The sequence below is a fragment of the Amyelois transitella genome, chromosome 10 (genome assembly GCF_032362555.1).
Source record: "Amyelois transitella isolate CPQ chromosome 10, ilAmyTran1.1, whole genome shotgun sequence".
NCBI lineage: Eukaryota > Metazoa > Arthropoda > Insecta > Lepidoptera > Pyralidae > Amyelois > Amyelois transitella.
The window spans coordinates 2,904,136-2,920,680 of record NC_083513.1 but is presented as its reverse complement, the minus strand read 5'-3'; the positions used below and the strand labels follow the sequence as shown (position 1 = coordinate 2,920,680).

At 38.3% G+C, this 16,545-nt stretch overlaps 1 protein-coding gene across 10 annotated transcripts in view; it reads right to left on the bottom strand.

Annotated features, from left to right (window-relative positions):
• Window positions 1-16,545, bottom strand: part of LOC106138588 (serine/threonine-protein kinase Doa) — a 51,436-nt gene that overhangs the window by 12,234 nt on the left and 22,657 nt on the right. For 3 of the 10 annotated variants that reach the window (XM_060946017.1, XM_060946016.1, XM_060946019.1), the window contains one exon: window positions 4,861-4,987. In XM_060946017.1, coding sequence (XP_060802000.1) covers window positions 4,861-4,987 — 127 coding nt within the window. The other 7 variants (XM_060946012.1, XM_060946013.1, XM_060946015.1 and 4 more) reach the window with 6 other exon arrangements.

The window sequence follows — 16,545 nt, the reverse complement described above, 5'->3', positions numbered from 1 at the left end:
TGACCTTGCCCGCAAGTTTGTCACATGCACCGTCCACATCAAAAAGAATCTCTCCAACCACAGACAGGAGTTTTGCAACATCGTGCCACTTGCACCCGTGCTCCTTGAGAAAGCGCTTGTACAGCTCATAAAAGGAGGTAAGCCGTAGAGGCACCCGTATGCGGTCGTGTTTCAATGACAATTCGGCCATTATTGTTTTAAACAGATCTAGAAAAAACCCCGTCTACGACCCGTATATACCGAGGGACGTAGGGGCGAGTGGGCCGATGGCCGGCTGACTCGTAACTGTATTGCAGTGGCGTGCGATACCGCCACTCAACCACGACACTTCTTCACTTTTTACTCGCAACAACAAAAAACAAATGCTGATAATACTTGAAACACTAAAAAAAGGCAACGATTTATAGATATGATGAAATACCAGCAACTGAACTTGTTTGCGTCGGACAACGTCTGATGGAAGACTGCGACGAGAAACAATGTGTCACTTTAATTAAAGATGGCAAGTACAAATGGAGCAAACAATTTGTAATGAGAGCTTTCGGTTAAAACAGGATTTATCCGCGTGCAATCGAACGCTTGTTAGTTACAAATCATGTAAATTTCCTTTCAAGTATCTATTTCACCATTTATTAAATCCTTCTTACTCCTGATCAATAATTAATTCTAAATACTTCATTAGAGAAGTAATTGTTTTTGGGTCACCGTTATTATAATTATTATCGTTTAACGTGAAAAACCCGGTAAAAGAAAGATGAGTCAATATTGTAACAAATATTAGAGGCAAGAATTTACATCGTATGAGTATATCGATCGGCAACACCTGGTAAAACAGCCTGATACATATGTGTAATGAACCAGCACCTAGTGGGCAGCCACCGCGGCGGTCGGCGCAATCTGAGCGATATGGGCAAGGCCGTCCGGAAGGAACAAGGCATTACCAAATAGATAGGCAAGTATCGCGGCCGCGCCAACATTTATCAGACCATATCTCGATCGCGCCGCCCCATTAATACTATGTGATAGGTGTTGCGAACTTGACCCTTGACTGACGTTTTAAATTTGGGTTAAAATATCTATCAAGGTATAAATGACACAACTTCAACGATATGACTATGTCAAAGGCAAGAAATTATACTGGACTCGAGTCACGTTAAGCAGTAAAACAACAAACCAAACATTTAAAAAACCGACCAAGTGCTAGTCGGACTCGCATACGAAGGGTTCCTTACCATCATCGCGTTTTTTGTATGTATACTAAAATATTTGTGTGTGAATTAAACACGTTTTTTTAATGGAAACCCCTTTTTTTTTGTATTTGTTGTTATAGCGGCAACGGAAATAGATGGAAAGAATTTGTTAAAATTATAGCTTTGTAGCTTTCATTGTTTATGAGATTACAGCCTGGTGACAGACAGCGGAGGCTTAGCAACAGGGTCTCGTTTTTACCTTTTCGGTACGAAACAAAATTTAACGAACTTAGACCACCTTAGTTTCGAAGTATCTCAAAAATTAACGTAATATTGTTTAATGTTATAAAACTTTGTTAATAACAAAGAGTTTCTGTGTGATTCACGACGTGGTCTGCCTCAAGCCGGATAGAGCGGGTTTCAATTTATAGATTTCGTAGTACAATTCAAAACAATTGATGCGCACGCCTCTTCATAACAGTCGATTAGGCAAATGCTTTAGCGGCGTTTCAGTGATTCCCATTATTTATATTCTTATCTAACCACAGTCCGGTTTCATTTTCTTTAACCTAAAATGTTTTGTAACTCACTATGTAAGGGTATTTGAGGTCACGCTATTGATATATTTTCTGTGACAGGATGTGATAAATATATGAATGCAGTTAATCAAATAATAAAATCACGTCTCAATTTAGTATTTGGATTGTTAATCCCTACAATCATTACATTATTTTTGATCATCCAGTTTGTTATCGTGGACGGTGCATGATGGCGGTTATGATAGTCCGTAACGTATTAGCTGACTTCTCCTAGGTGAAGGTGATCATAGCAGCTCTATTTTAGTGCACATGCGTCGCGAGTTTTCAACGATACTACTACCAAGCGCCATCTAGTCATTGCTATCGGAATTTCATAGCTTTTGCCAGCTGCTAATACTATTTTAGTTCGCCATACAACACAATATTGTTTACAGAGTTATAAAAGTTTCATTATTGGTTTATGTAGGAAATGGCTCAGCGAGGCTACCTACGCAAAGTTGTGAAGATAAAAAAATGAATTTTATATTTTTTATGCTATTAAAGTTTCACTCAGTAGCAAGGATGACTGAGTGAAACTTAGGAATACACATAGGAATGTGAAGTTATAACATTGTCATAATCTATTTTTAAACTACGATAATTTGAGAGAAATCCCATATATAGAAAGCCAGGAAGATAGCAATGAATTCAATCCTTGACCCAATTATACGAACTAAAATAGATAGGTACGCGTAATATGTATGCTGGCAGTAGCAGCTACAGCTTCGTAACTACGTTACATGATGCTACGTTATTAGTTATTTTATTAAATAAAAAAGATAAGTTTATGTTAAAAAAGGTTAGCTAACCTCAACTTCTTTTGGCTTTAGATGGGCAGCAGGTGGAAATAATCGCGGTGGCACAAAAGAACAAGAAGGCTTTGGCTCAACGGCAGCATTGTTGCTTCTCGGCGGCGGCAACGGAGCATTATTTTTATTAACCGTTGAGGATTCATCAACGCTTAGCAGAAGTACTTTGGACGCAGAAGCTTTTTGATGAACAGTTGAAGGTTGTGACGGTAACCATGAAGGCGGCACCGCGGGAGGCTGTACGCTATGCTGTAATAGTCTCTCGTCAATTGCACCAGGGTTGTTAGCTGGAATAATGACTTCTGGTGATTTCTCATCAACTATTGTTGCAGTCACTTCAACAGTTTCAGGTGTTCTACTTCGATATGTATTTATATTATGTGATGAAGTTTCTTTTGGGGTTTTATTATTGCTCTGAGTCGAATTTATATCATTTAAACTGACTTCGGGAGGTGGCTTAGTTAGATCGTTAAGTGGAATTAATGGTAACTTACTAAGAGGCACTTTCGTTTCGTTTGAAGCAAATGGCTCGATTTCTGGTTGTTTATCTTCCTCATTATCACATATATCACTTTTTGGAAGATCAGGCACAATTGGTGAAGTATCGTCTCTACTCTGTGAAAAATCTGTACTGTCACAGCAGGACAAATCATCAAGACTTTGTATGATATCTAATGCAGAAGCTTCATGATAATCAGTAGAACAAGGGGAAGTATCATCGCTAGTATCATCCACACCTATGCAAGATCTCTTAGGAGAACTTTTACTACTTGGCATAAACGCCAAACTTAAAGTTACGTCATTAGAAATGTCCGTTTTAACCGATTCATTACTTTGGATTGATGATTCTCTATGTTTAGGAGAGTCTGTGGCACAAATTTTCTCATCATCACTCACTTCATTAACCGTAGCTTCTTCAGTCAATAATGGTAGTGATACTTCAGATGGTACACAATTTGTTACGGTGTTTGAGATTATATTATTTTCTTTAGGCAAAGATTCAGGCGTGGTCCTATCTAAGTTACCATTTTTATTATCAGGAAACATTTCGACTTTTGCTTGCTCTTCCACTGGCAGACTCATGTATTGAGGTATGGCATAATCTAAATCGTTCAAAGGCAAGTAATGAATGCCATCTTGACTTCGAACTGAAGTTTCAAAATGTGGTGAAAAGTATTCAAAATCGGTTGGCTCCGTAACGTATGTGGACCATGGGTCATTTGAAGCAATTACGGGTAAGCCATTGTAATACATATTAGTTTCACCTTCGACAATGAATTCAGGTTTATATCCCCACGCAGGTACAAATGAATCTTCAAATGCCATATAATTTTCAGGTAACATGACTGCATTGTCGCTCAATTGCGTCGGATCAAAAGCATATGAACCATCATAAAAAGGATTATTCAAAACAAGTGATGGAGGTTGCAAGGGCTCCATGGCTATTTCTGCTTCCAGAAACAAACTATATTTCGATAAATCAGGCTCGGATCGTCTATGTTTTAAAGCATATGGGTCGATATCATTTTCGTTACGGGAATAAATATCTGACATATCAAAACTACGAGTTCTTCTGATATTTCTTCCGAATTGTGAATCTGCAGCATAATCATCACCAAACACATTATTTTCCACTAAGTTTCCAAGCTGTGGTTCATATACAGGCACACCCACGTTGTTTATTTCGTTTAAGGTATCTGCATCATTTGTTTGGATGGAAGCGAGATTTGCTGCGGGATCAAGGGTACAAATGTCACTAGCAATGTCATTCGGTAACAGCAGCACGTGGGGAAGGGTGGGCGGAGGGCCACAGAACAATACGTTGTTCGACGGAGGACGCGGCGGCTGGGCAGCCATGGCTGGTGAGCTGCCCACCGCGGCCCGACGCGGCCGATTCTTTTTTTCGTTTGGGCAGCAAAAACGCGCCGGGCGGCCGGCTCAGCTTTGCGACTGACTGAAGGCGGACCGAGTGACGAAGGCGAACGCAAATAGAACGGGCGCAAGCGCGAGGAGGTCGCCGTCTCTCGCGCACATCTTCACGGGCGAAGGCGCACGCGCATTCATAAGCCAAACCCGTCCCTTATACTATCCCAAACGGGCACGCTGCCGTTTGTCGCTTTATTGTTGTTCCGCAGTTTGCCTACGGTACATACCTTAGTGGTATGTATATGACAGGTTATGGGGTGGACACTTAATTGTTGTGAAGCAAGTGTTGGGTTAAGACTCATAAAACCATTCATACATCTACTAATTTAAAAGTTAATTCCAAAACGATAAACTAACCTGTTCAGGTGGTGATCGCGCTGATGACTCATCCCGGTGGTGTCTTCTCCGCCTATGAGATGTAGGCGAACGCCGGTGATGTGATCGTTTGGAACGTTCATTTCTTCGCCTCCACGAGTGCTCCGAACTGTGAAATCACCGATCAGTAGGCTGTAGGGTTAGTGAACCGGCAAACGTACGATATTTCGCAAGAAATGTAAAGGTGAGACACTTCGCGATGTATGACAATATTTGCAAGTCTTACTAACGTTGGTGATCGGTCTCCACAACCAGACAGTGGCAATACTGGTTGCGTCAAGTGGTCCGGAGGTGGTAAGCAGCAAGCAGCTATGAGAGCCCGCAAGGCAGCCCAGCGCTGACGCCCCGTGACTATATTTTCTATAACCTTTTTCGAATAAATGCCTTATTCCAACCTTTTTTTTCTTCTATTCATAACAACATTGTACAAAAACATTTCAATACATTACGAAATAAAAAATAAGATACGGTGGATAAATGAGAATAATGTAATGCTTATTATATCGAAGTATCAACCCATTGCTTTGTATTTCGCAACTAAAACTGCGGCTGAAACTATTATGCTGTCAAGGTTACAAAACAAATGTCTTATCATGCTAAAACCTTAAAACTGTCAAACAGTGAGGAATATAATGACATATTTGAGATAGGAAAACCAACAAAAATAGACCCGACGCGACCTGCAGTCACAAACGTACTGGCAGCACTGACAAGCCACTAGCAGCTATTAGTAGTAGAAGAGTTGTGTAGAATCAGTGCTCTAATCACTTCCAAACAATCGCACGCGCAACCTAGCAACCGAACAATCAAGTCTAGCTACGTCACCTGAACAATATAATTTATTCTGATGGACCAGTACAGTCTGTTAGTTATTTGTTTTTCTACCGAATTTATGTTAAAATTAAAGTACAAGACCATGTACAGGGTTAGGCTTGTACTTATACATTTTTATTGCACACAACATTGTCTTTACTTGTACAAATGGAATCTATAGAAACAAGAGTTGCGTATTATGGCATGTTACTCACGGATCGGCAGTAACTTACCAACAATCACGAAAATCTTGTATTCTCTTCTCTAAGGTGTGGTCTATTCTTGTTAAACTTGCGCTTTTGTTGTAGAATTCTTCTTTTATGAGTGGTATCATTTTACATGAAATAAAACAAATTCTTGCAACGTTTTATAAGCTTGCTGTGAATGACTGGCACGTTGGTGGGTGCTTACTTCAACGAGAATGCATTTGCATCGGACGCAGTTATGTCTAATAGAATTATTCTCCATAATTGGCTTACTCAGTCACTCACTGTAAACAAAAATAAATACTGACTATTTTAGTCCTACTACAGCTTTTTTGTTCCTAAAATACAATAGAGCATTCATTAATTACTTTGCCTCATATTTTCGATATTTGTATAAGATATGAGTAAGCCGAAAAATGTTGTTTATCAGATACTACTACCGCCATCTAGCGGTGAGTAGTTAAATTATTAAAGTATTGCTTATTAACTTCTTTAAACGGCTTTATATGACGGAGAATGATGTATACTTGTCTCTAGTTATAAAAATTACATATTTTCCAGCATAAACATATATAGGGACATAATGAGCAGACAAAATTAATACCTACGAGTTAAGAGGTGAACTGATGTTTATATGTGAATTTATGTTTGTTAAACAAAATAGCAATCGACAGTTAACTCCTGTAAGTAACCCGTTACTTACAAGTTATTACAATTAATAAAACGAAATTTTGCCATGTTTTCTGACAGAGAAGAATAAGAAATAACCATTTCATTTCTTTTCGTTAATATAGGACTGACTTAAATCATTTGCAGATTAAATTCAAAGAAAAATTTTAAAGCAGCTAATAAAGTTATCCAAATAGTCTAAGCGTTATAATGGCTTCTCCGACGTACTCCAAATCTTATTATTGAACATATGTGCGGGTGTTTATAATGACGAGAAACCTAATGTCACATTGTTTAGCGCTAAGAGGTTGAACTTGAATACATTCTAAGTTGAAAACCTTCAGACACCTACCTAGAGAATATAAAAATACAATAGCCCAGGATTCATCTGTATTCATTTGATGATTCTTTTTCTGGTTCTCACTTTTGGGTTAAGACCATTTGATACCAGTCCATCGTCCAATTTTAGTACAATTATATATTCATTTACTGGTGAAATATTTATAGTAGAAAATCGCAAAACTGAAAACAAATGACCAACCCAGCAATACATTAACTAAATAAAGTATTCTTAGTTGCTAAAGGAATCTTCAACAAGTTCAGCTTAAAATGGAAATCGATGCAAATTCGGATGACGGATCTAACGAGGCAACATTTTATCTTTTTGGCCTTTTTTTGTGAATCAGAAAATTGCTATCTGAATAGATTAGATAACAGCAGTTTTGTTATATTATTTAGCTGCTTTATTTGACAGAGAATAAAAATGAGAAGCTAGTTTTATAATAGCCGCGATGAGTGTGCGTCAGGCGATGTTTTATAAAGCTGCTAGTGATTCAAACGACAGAACAAAATACAAGACACGTCTCGCGATACGCGTCGAATAACAAACAGCGGAACGTTCACTTTCATCGGCGACACCAACATAATGTTGACCCGCTGTTACGTCGGCTGTTTCGGAAACCGGCTATTATAGAAATCTTCTAATACTAGTGTGACCGGTATGGTGCGACATCACAACATCAACAAATTATTTTTGACGGTTGAGCTCGTTTCACTCATTAGCGTCTCGCTCGCAAAAAATACACGGAATGGTAAATTCTTTTAAGCTTTCGTTTCCTCTTAACCAAGACGGCCGTCGGTAAAAAGCCTTTAATTAAGGCGACATAAGGTAGCCGCGATGAAGGTGAAAGCGCCAACGAATGTATGCAAGACTCGGGGTTTTTATGGTTGCAACATAAAAAATAAATACAATATGCAAGAAGAATTCCGTGATAACGAAAGAAGTAAATATTAATAAAAATGTGTCGAAGAAAAAGTTTGTTCAAAATTTAAATTTTTTGAAATTCATAAAGATCAAAAGATAACAGCACCAGGACAAAAGTTAATAAGAAAGAAGAAAGACTATGCACATGCATTTGAGACCAATGTTACATACATACATATAGTCACGTCTATATCCCTTGCGGGGTAGACAGAGCCACCAGTCTTAAAAAGACTGAATGGCCACGTTCAGCTATTTGGCTTAATGATGAATTGAGATTCAAACAGGTTGCTAGCCCATCGCCTAAAAAGAATCCCAAGTTTGTAAGCCTATCCCTTAGTCGCATTTTACGACATCCATGGGAAAGAGATGGAGTGGTCCAATTCTTTTTTGTATTGGTGCCGGGAACCACACGGCACAAACAGATCACGACAAATGTTATATGAAAATAAGTGTCGGAACTACTTGACATTCTACTTACCTACTACACATTCATGAAAAAGGATATTAGCAAATATGAAACAGAAACCTTGATTAAGGAAAACATTAATTGTAATGCGGTCAATGTTCAAACAATAACGGTATTCAAACAACGGTTCTTTATATTTAGAAACATCAACACGTGTGTATTGAATCATCTTTTCTGTTTTCGCTCAACATGAAGAGGTTTTCCGGAAAATTAATTTTGTTTTACTTTCTATACTGTCATCACCATTATATCAGCCGTGGGACATCCACTGTTGAACATAGCCGCCAAAAAAAATACAATCAAGCGTTCCAGAATTGACATTATTCGTGTCATAATAAAATCGGCACAAATTTTGTGCAAAGGTCATCAAGGTAAGCGAGGCAGGCAAAAACGCGGCGAGAGTGGAACGCCTGTGGCACAATGACCATAATCGATCGTTCGGCTGGTGCACACTGCGGGCGCGGTTACGAAATCGAAAGCCTCGTCTGCGACGTGACATGAACTGTGCCCGGTCAAGGATCCGCACACAACTGAACAAAAGAGCCCGCATGACCACCGCGCGCGCTAATTTATCAGAGGTCCCTAGACAGATTCAGGTGTCATGCAAGTTTTATAATATTCCTATTAACACGCGAATATGATCTACATAATGTAGCTTGGTTTAAAAGCTATCTTCTAGATTGTTATATAGAGAATTGGAACTGTCATGAGAGTTTGAAATACCAACGCCATCCTGAATAGCATAGGAACGCAAAATTAAATTGGCTTTTGCGCATTGCTGTTTTGGCACGTAAAGCTACGTTGCATAACTCAAACTTGATTCAAAAGAGGCCACCTCACCGGTTCTCAAAGGTTCAATTAGTGCTATTACCTTCATTATTAATAAAAATAAAAAATACTAATTTATTTGCTTTCATCTTTTATAGCAGTAATAACGACCGATAAACATTGAAAATAAAACCTATTATAATTTTATGTAAACCATTATTGACTTGATTATAAGATTTGTTCTTTGTAGTCAACATAGTTGATCACAGTCTTTGTAGTTGACCAGTGGTAGCGGGACGCTAGAAGACAAGGCCACGCCGGATGAGCGATTACTGTGAACCGTGTCAACTGCAGCCACGACTAATCGCCCCGCCCGGCGCCCGCGCTACTCTCGGGTCAATGACAAACCACGACTCTCTCCCAAACAATACCATATTCAACATATTGTAACTCTTTACCCAGTTTAAAATTTTGTGCCACAAGTTAGGAGATTATTTATGTAAACGCTGTTTCTCTGAATTACAAGGTGCTGCCCCTGTCATTTTTATCGCGCAGTTCTTCGCTGTTACGTTTAACGTTATAACAAAAATCGAAAGGGTGGCTGAATTTATCATATTCCCTCAAAACACAAGTTTCCATAAGTACTAAAAGCTACTTATAATATATTCATTACTGTTTAATTTCTTTTTTATAAATACAAGTGATTTTAACAATAATGAGCATTATGAATTAATCCAACTTTACAGTTAACATGACGCTTTTTAGCCACAGTCGCAGCAAATAACAAATATACCTAAGAATAACTTTGTATTATCTACACATTCTTTCGGAATCGAGATCACATACTAAGTTAAATGACCTAAATCCCGGTTACATGGCAAAATATTTATCAGGAGACCAAAATAAACAGCATTAACCTTAATTAGAATACATCCATATTGAATTGTCAAATAGCGGAAAATTACTTCGCCACACGGATATAAATATATCTTAAAATGGTTTATCTATTTTTCAATCATGCATCAATGGTGCGCCGTGGTGTATCATGAGGCTTATTGCCTCTTAGATTTTTGTCTTAAGTTTCATTTTCTTTATCAATAAACTTTTGTTTTATTAATCCATCATATTTTTAGATAAAAAATAATAATGAGTGAAATTGCAGCAAGGAGTTGGTTACTAATAGCTTACTTCAAATTTTATATTATTGGAAGCAGTTACAGTATTATTAATATGAAAAATTTATGTGGTGCAACACAAATTTTGCTCTAACGGGTATTGAACACTTTGTTTCGTTGTCTTTATCGGTAAAGAAATAATTTTAATAGTTTAACTTAACCGTATAGTACCTTCCTTATAATACTTAATAAACTATTTTAAAAAGTATTTCGGTGAAACGTTTAAGTCTAAATTATTGAAATCGTCAAGAGGAAGTAGTGTATGCAAAATATTCATTACAAAAGTTGCTAAGTTGGCCCTACAGTGAAAGCTGATCAGATTGCAGCTTTTGCCATTTTGTCAGAGCACGTGAGCCGTCTGCTAATGCCACCATCAGCGTTATGTGACTTGTGGTGGCGTGTTTATTTTCCGTTAACAAAACAGCTTGTTAGGAACACATAAAAATATCTATGGTATTCAGCAGTATCATTGAACGTTGTTCATTACTAATGCAATGCAATCATTTCGCAACATTAAATAAATAATTCCCGTGGATCATAGGTTTAAACAACAACAAAAAAAGTATCAATAAATGAACAAAGTGAGAGCGCTCAGCGGAAAGCCACAAAACCTACCGCAAGTCATGAAACTTTCTATCTAGCATCTATCTCAAAATAGATCTTATGCACCAGTGCAACTTGCTTCGGAGACAATAACAAAAAATTACATTATTTCGTTACGTCAGAACGCCTACCGAGTGGACAAATCCTTTGCGAGCGTTCAAACCAGGACAGGACCTTGAAACATTCACTGAACGCTATAGAGACGAATCTTTTAGCACAGCCTGTGCCGGGCGCCCACGAATATGCTGAATATTTACTCATTATTATGATAAAGGTTTAGATATTCTACAAGCAATGATAACGATAAATTGGCAGTGGCAAAGTGGTTAAAATGTTTTATTTGACTTAATAAATATTTCTACAGCAAGTAGGATAATAAACAATTAGGCAATTGTAACAGGATGGAATAAAGCACAATTTTGGTGAGTCACAGCAAAGCGGGTGATTGTGCAATGGTTTTGCACAATCAGCCCTCAGACCCTCTCTTGATCACAGCTACTGTAGTACCGCGTACCGTTTTTGGTTTAATTTAGTTGAAGGTAATGACCATCGAAAACATAGGGTCTTGGTCAGTTGTGTATTAACATTTCTAGCTAGCCATTAGCTAACCATTCTTTGATATTTTTTTAATACCTACATATTTTAAGTACTTAATGCAGTTTTATAAGAGTATCACAGTTTAGAAATTCAAATTTTTTAATTGCGCCAAGTATTTAGGTTCGTTTTCTAAAGAGGGTTGCAAAGAATATGTATATTAAATACAAAAGCTCGCTCGCGTTGCACCCGGGCTCAGACCGGATCGCCAAGCAAGTCGATGCACTCGAGCTGTGGTAGATTTTTTTCTATTTTTACTCTTACTTAGCACACACACCGCACGAGGTGGCATTGACTACGTATTTTATACAGGAGACTTGCAAATAAATGTCATGCATTCCGGTTCACCGATTAAGGTGTAATTACAAATTTTACAAAGACGAAAATGTTAGTACATGAAAAGGATTTCTGGAATAGTTTTACATACGATACACTCCACTCATGTTCACGCATAGTCTTCTGGAATGCGGCCGACTTGGGGGTCCAGGAATCTACACCGAGATAAAGTGCGGGTAGCTCAGCCACCTTTACTTCCAAGCGTTCTGCCAACCTCTGCTCTACCACGGACTTGGGCCCGCTGGTCAGAGGCCTCTGCTGCTCCTTCCCACTGCGCCGTTCTGAACCACCAAATCCATTTTTTTTATCTCCGTTGCAAGACGTCACGCTTTTCGGACTATCTGTGCTAAGCAATTTGCTCTTAACGGTGTCTGCCTTACTGTAACTTTTATATTGCACTGATTCTGTTCCGTTCGCTGTTCGCGAATACTTCAATGAATCATACGCTTCCCCATTCAAGCTGCTGTACTCGACATTATTGAGATTGATGTCTCTGTCAACGCGTTTCGAGGGACCATCATAGCCATTTCGTTTTGTGTAACGTTCCTCGTTGCTCTGTTTAAGAAAGTTATTTTCAAAACTAGTTTTACATTTAGGAACATTGTTTAGGTAGTTACTATAACTTAAATCCTTATTGTGTAATCCTTTATCACAGCCTTTTTTTAGTGTGTCTTGTATATCAATACCGTTCCCGTTAATACGGCTGTAGCTCAAGCTCGCAGGCTGACCACTATCAGTTCTGTTGTCTAGAGTTTCAATCCGATCTACTTCCTTGCTTTCAAATTCGTGTTTGACGAGTGCAACACGCGAGACGTCGCTGTTTACATCATTCTTGTACTGTGATTTGTTAGAGAAATCGGCCGCAGAGATTCCAGCTCTGCTTTGCTCGTTGGGAACGGTCCAAGTGTCATGCTTCTTCTTGTCGTTACTCTTGGACGACCACGCTTTAGCCAACGCCGCTTTGAGGGCCTCTCTCCTTTCGTGCACGCTAACCCTAGGGTACTCGTGTATGGGGACAATGGCCGGCGCGTATAGAGTCGATCGTGGTGTCGCTCGCGTAATTCTAAAACTTCTGAACTCTCTGTTGAACTCAGAGTTGAGAGAATAAGCGGGTATTCTCGAAGTAACCATTTTGAGATCAAATTTTCCACTTACAGTATAATAAAACTTTTGTTCACACTCAAACTTATTAAAGCACTGGACACACTTAGCACATATCGACTCTACCTGTAATTATGAAAAATAAAAATGTGTTGGACTAAAAATTAATTTATAAGCCTATGCGTATGTTGAGGAATACAAGGATGCGCCGACAGACTGTGGGTTGCGACCTTCGCGATGGGCCGCGGCGTGGTGGTACAACGCACTGGTCAACGAACCGCCCCGAACCCAGTCCTTCCGCTCAAGCTTCAAAGCTTGCATAACGCGCTCGCAAACTGCTGTCTTATCAATTATGCATTGACTGCAATAAAGGCAAGTTACCAACTGAATTAATAACAACAAATATCAAATGCAGTTTTGATGATGGTAATTTGTAAGTGATATATATTAAAACAAGTTAGTGATAAGACGTCACTCAAGCGTGTTCTGTGGAACAGTTATGCCGTATAAGTGCAACAAGTGTCGCCTTGATGGTGTCCCTAATATGGCCAGTAGAGCTGCTGCCATATGGTCGAGACACATCCTCGCTTGTCTCCCAGCTGCATTGCCTCTAATACATTATGTAGACATAGCTTTTCTGGGACAGCGCATTACAGCTGCGTTATAATGAAACCTGGTTGCACTGTAATAACCACAATTATGTCGGACTGGATTTAAATGATTCGATCGAAATTCTCAACAAATATTTTTCTCGATTACAGGGTTACTTTAAGCATAGATAAAAAAATGGTACATGTTAATCGTCTAGTACATTAAGGTCAAATGTACATTAAATATTTATGAACGCATTAAGGCTGTTCATTTGAATTCATCATACGAGATAACATAAGCCACGGTTTATATTTGTTTAAAATTGGATTTATTGTTTTAATGATGTAGAGGAAAAACACAGATTTATTATTTTAGCCCAACACATTTTCATACTGAAGAACATATATGCACTAGTTTTAATTGATGAATCTACAAGAGATCACTGGTTTAACACTTCTCGGTGGCTGTAGCCCACAAACCGACATAGATCACCGATCACGAACAAATTTATAACGAATGGGAGTGCAATAGAAATATCGGAGAGCGTAGCCACCGGAAGCGAGTGCGCTCGACGACCGGTATCCGTGCATACCTTCTCGTTGCGCGCGCGAGAACTGCGTGCGGTGTGCGTGCACCGCTTCCACTATACTGACTAAACCGAAGGGAGGCAACGCGCGCCCGCTACGAGGACCCCACCGCTGCCGCCGCGGCCGCTCTCCTGCGGCTTACCACTTCTGACTCTATGACGAGAGCACTACGTGCAGAATCGCAAGAGCACTGACCTTCGCTATGACGCGACGCATAGTCGTCGCCATGCCACCAATGATTCTGTTTTTGAGTTTGCCTGCATCAGCCAGAGTGCACTATCCTTTCCAATTTAATCAACAAAGACGGATGTAATTATATTCAGGGCGTAAATGCACTTAAACAGTGCAACTTTTACTTTCATAAAAAATAAGAAAGAGCATTTGCAAATTCTTAAAACAGCGCTCACCTTTAACATTTCTTGCAATTGATATAATAATAAAGAATATTTGAATTACCTGAAACAAACAAAATATATGTATAATTAAAACAAACACTAATTACACTGGTCAACAAAATTTTAACTTTGTCGTGCCACACGGACTTTTTTGATAATTTTTACTTTAATTGGTGATTGTAAGAAAAAATAAACATTTAAAAAAATTTGCTAGACAAGGATTTTATTCTATTGAGTAATTTAAAATATTAAGGAAAAACACAGATCTCGTAAATCAAAAGTTATTTTTTTTTATAAATGACTTAATAATCTAAGATTTTCTTGAATATTTAGCTTCTGGTTGGTCCCTTTTAATTGTCCAGCAGTAATCTGCTAACATATTTGGGCTCCATTTGCCCTGGTACCGCTTTTCCATATTAGAAATGTCCTGATGGAACCTCTCACCGTGCTCGTCGCTGACAGCCCCTAAATTGTCAGGAAAAAAATCCAGGTGCGAGTCTAAGAAATGGATCTTAAGTGACATGTTGCAACCCAATGCTTGATATGACAATAATAGCTCGCTAACCAACTCTCTGTAGCTGTCACTCTTGTGGTTACCCAAAAAATTTGCAACAACATTTTTAAAAGCCTTCCATGCAGATGTTTCTAAATCGCTTAATTTTTCTTCAAATCTTGAATCTTTTATTAACTCCCTAATTTGAGGGCCAACAAAAATACCCTCTTTTATCTTTGCATCACTTATTTTAGGGAATTTTTCTTTTAGATACAAAAATCCACTCCCATTGCGATCCATTGCCTTCACAAAATTTTTTATTAATCCTAATTTGATATGCAATGGTGGTAGAAGCACATTATTTGGCTGTACAAGGGGTAAATACTTTACGTTTTTTTGCCCAGGAATTAACGATGCACGCGTAGGCCATGTTTTTTTTATATAGTGATTAGTTCTGTCTCGGCTATCCCATTCACATAAAAGGCAGCAAAACTTTGTATAACCCAGCTGAAGTCCAAGTAATAGTGCAACAACTTTAAGATCACCGCAGATTTTGAAGGAATATGTACTGTAATTTATTTTTTCAAGTAAAAGTTTCATATTTTCATAAGTTTCTTTCATATTTGCAGCATGGGCCAGAGGTACAGACGGAAACTTATTTCCATTATGCAATAACACTGCTTTTAGACTTGCTTTCGAAGAATCAATGAATAAACGCCACTGAGAGAGATCAAAATTTATGTCCAACATTTTCATAATCTCATTTACGTTATTGCAAAACACCAAATCTCCATCCTGAGAAAAATACGTTCTGAAGTGTTGATCACGGTTTCGAGAATAGCTAACTTTTGTATTATGATGTAGCAAATTCCATTCTTTTAGACGTGATCCTAATAGTTCTGACTGCTTTTTTGACAAATTTAAATCCCGAACCAAATCATTTAGGTCTCCTTGAGTTATCAAATGTGGCTCGTTTACAATTCCTTTTAACTCAAAGTCATCATCCCCGTCAACACATTCACTTGAAGTGGACGGTTGTGAATTGTTCTCAACAGAAGTAGTTGCAACTGGTATTAGTTCTGGCAATTTTTTACAATGAGAGACTGGTCTTATAGCCGAAGATAAGTTAGGGTAAATAACTGTGGTTTTTTTCTTGTAATTTATACCTTTTATGTCTGTGAGACAAAAATAGCAATCTGAAACGTGATCTCGCTGTTCAGTCCATATCATGGGTACAGCAAACGGCATAGGTCGTGCACCTTTCTTCCAGTCAGTTAAATTTTTCACACACGTTATGCAACAGACATGAGGGGCCCAGGATTTGTCTTGATGGGCGACAGAAAAACCAAAACATTGTTGATAACACTCCAACACAAGATTCGTAAAATTTCGTCGTTGTTTTTTGAATGTTAGTTCTCCGCAGACATAACAAAAAGAGTTAGGATCATTATTACACTTTCTCGACATATTCACAGGGTTAATAAATCACAAAAAAGGGTTCAAATTCAACAACAAATATTTTTATAAGGATTTACTTGTAAGCGTTTTTGTTAATTTACTGCCGTAGTACTAGTTATGAGTATTACCGTATCACAACAAATATGAG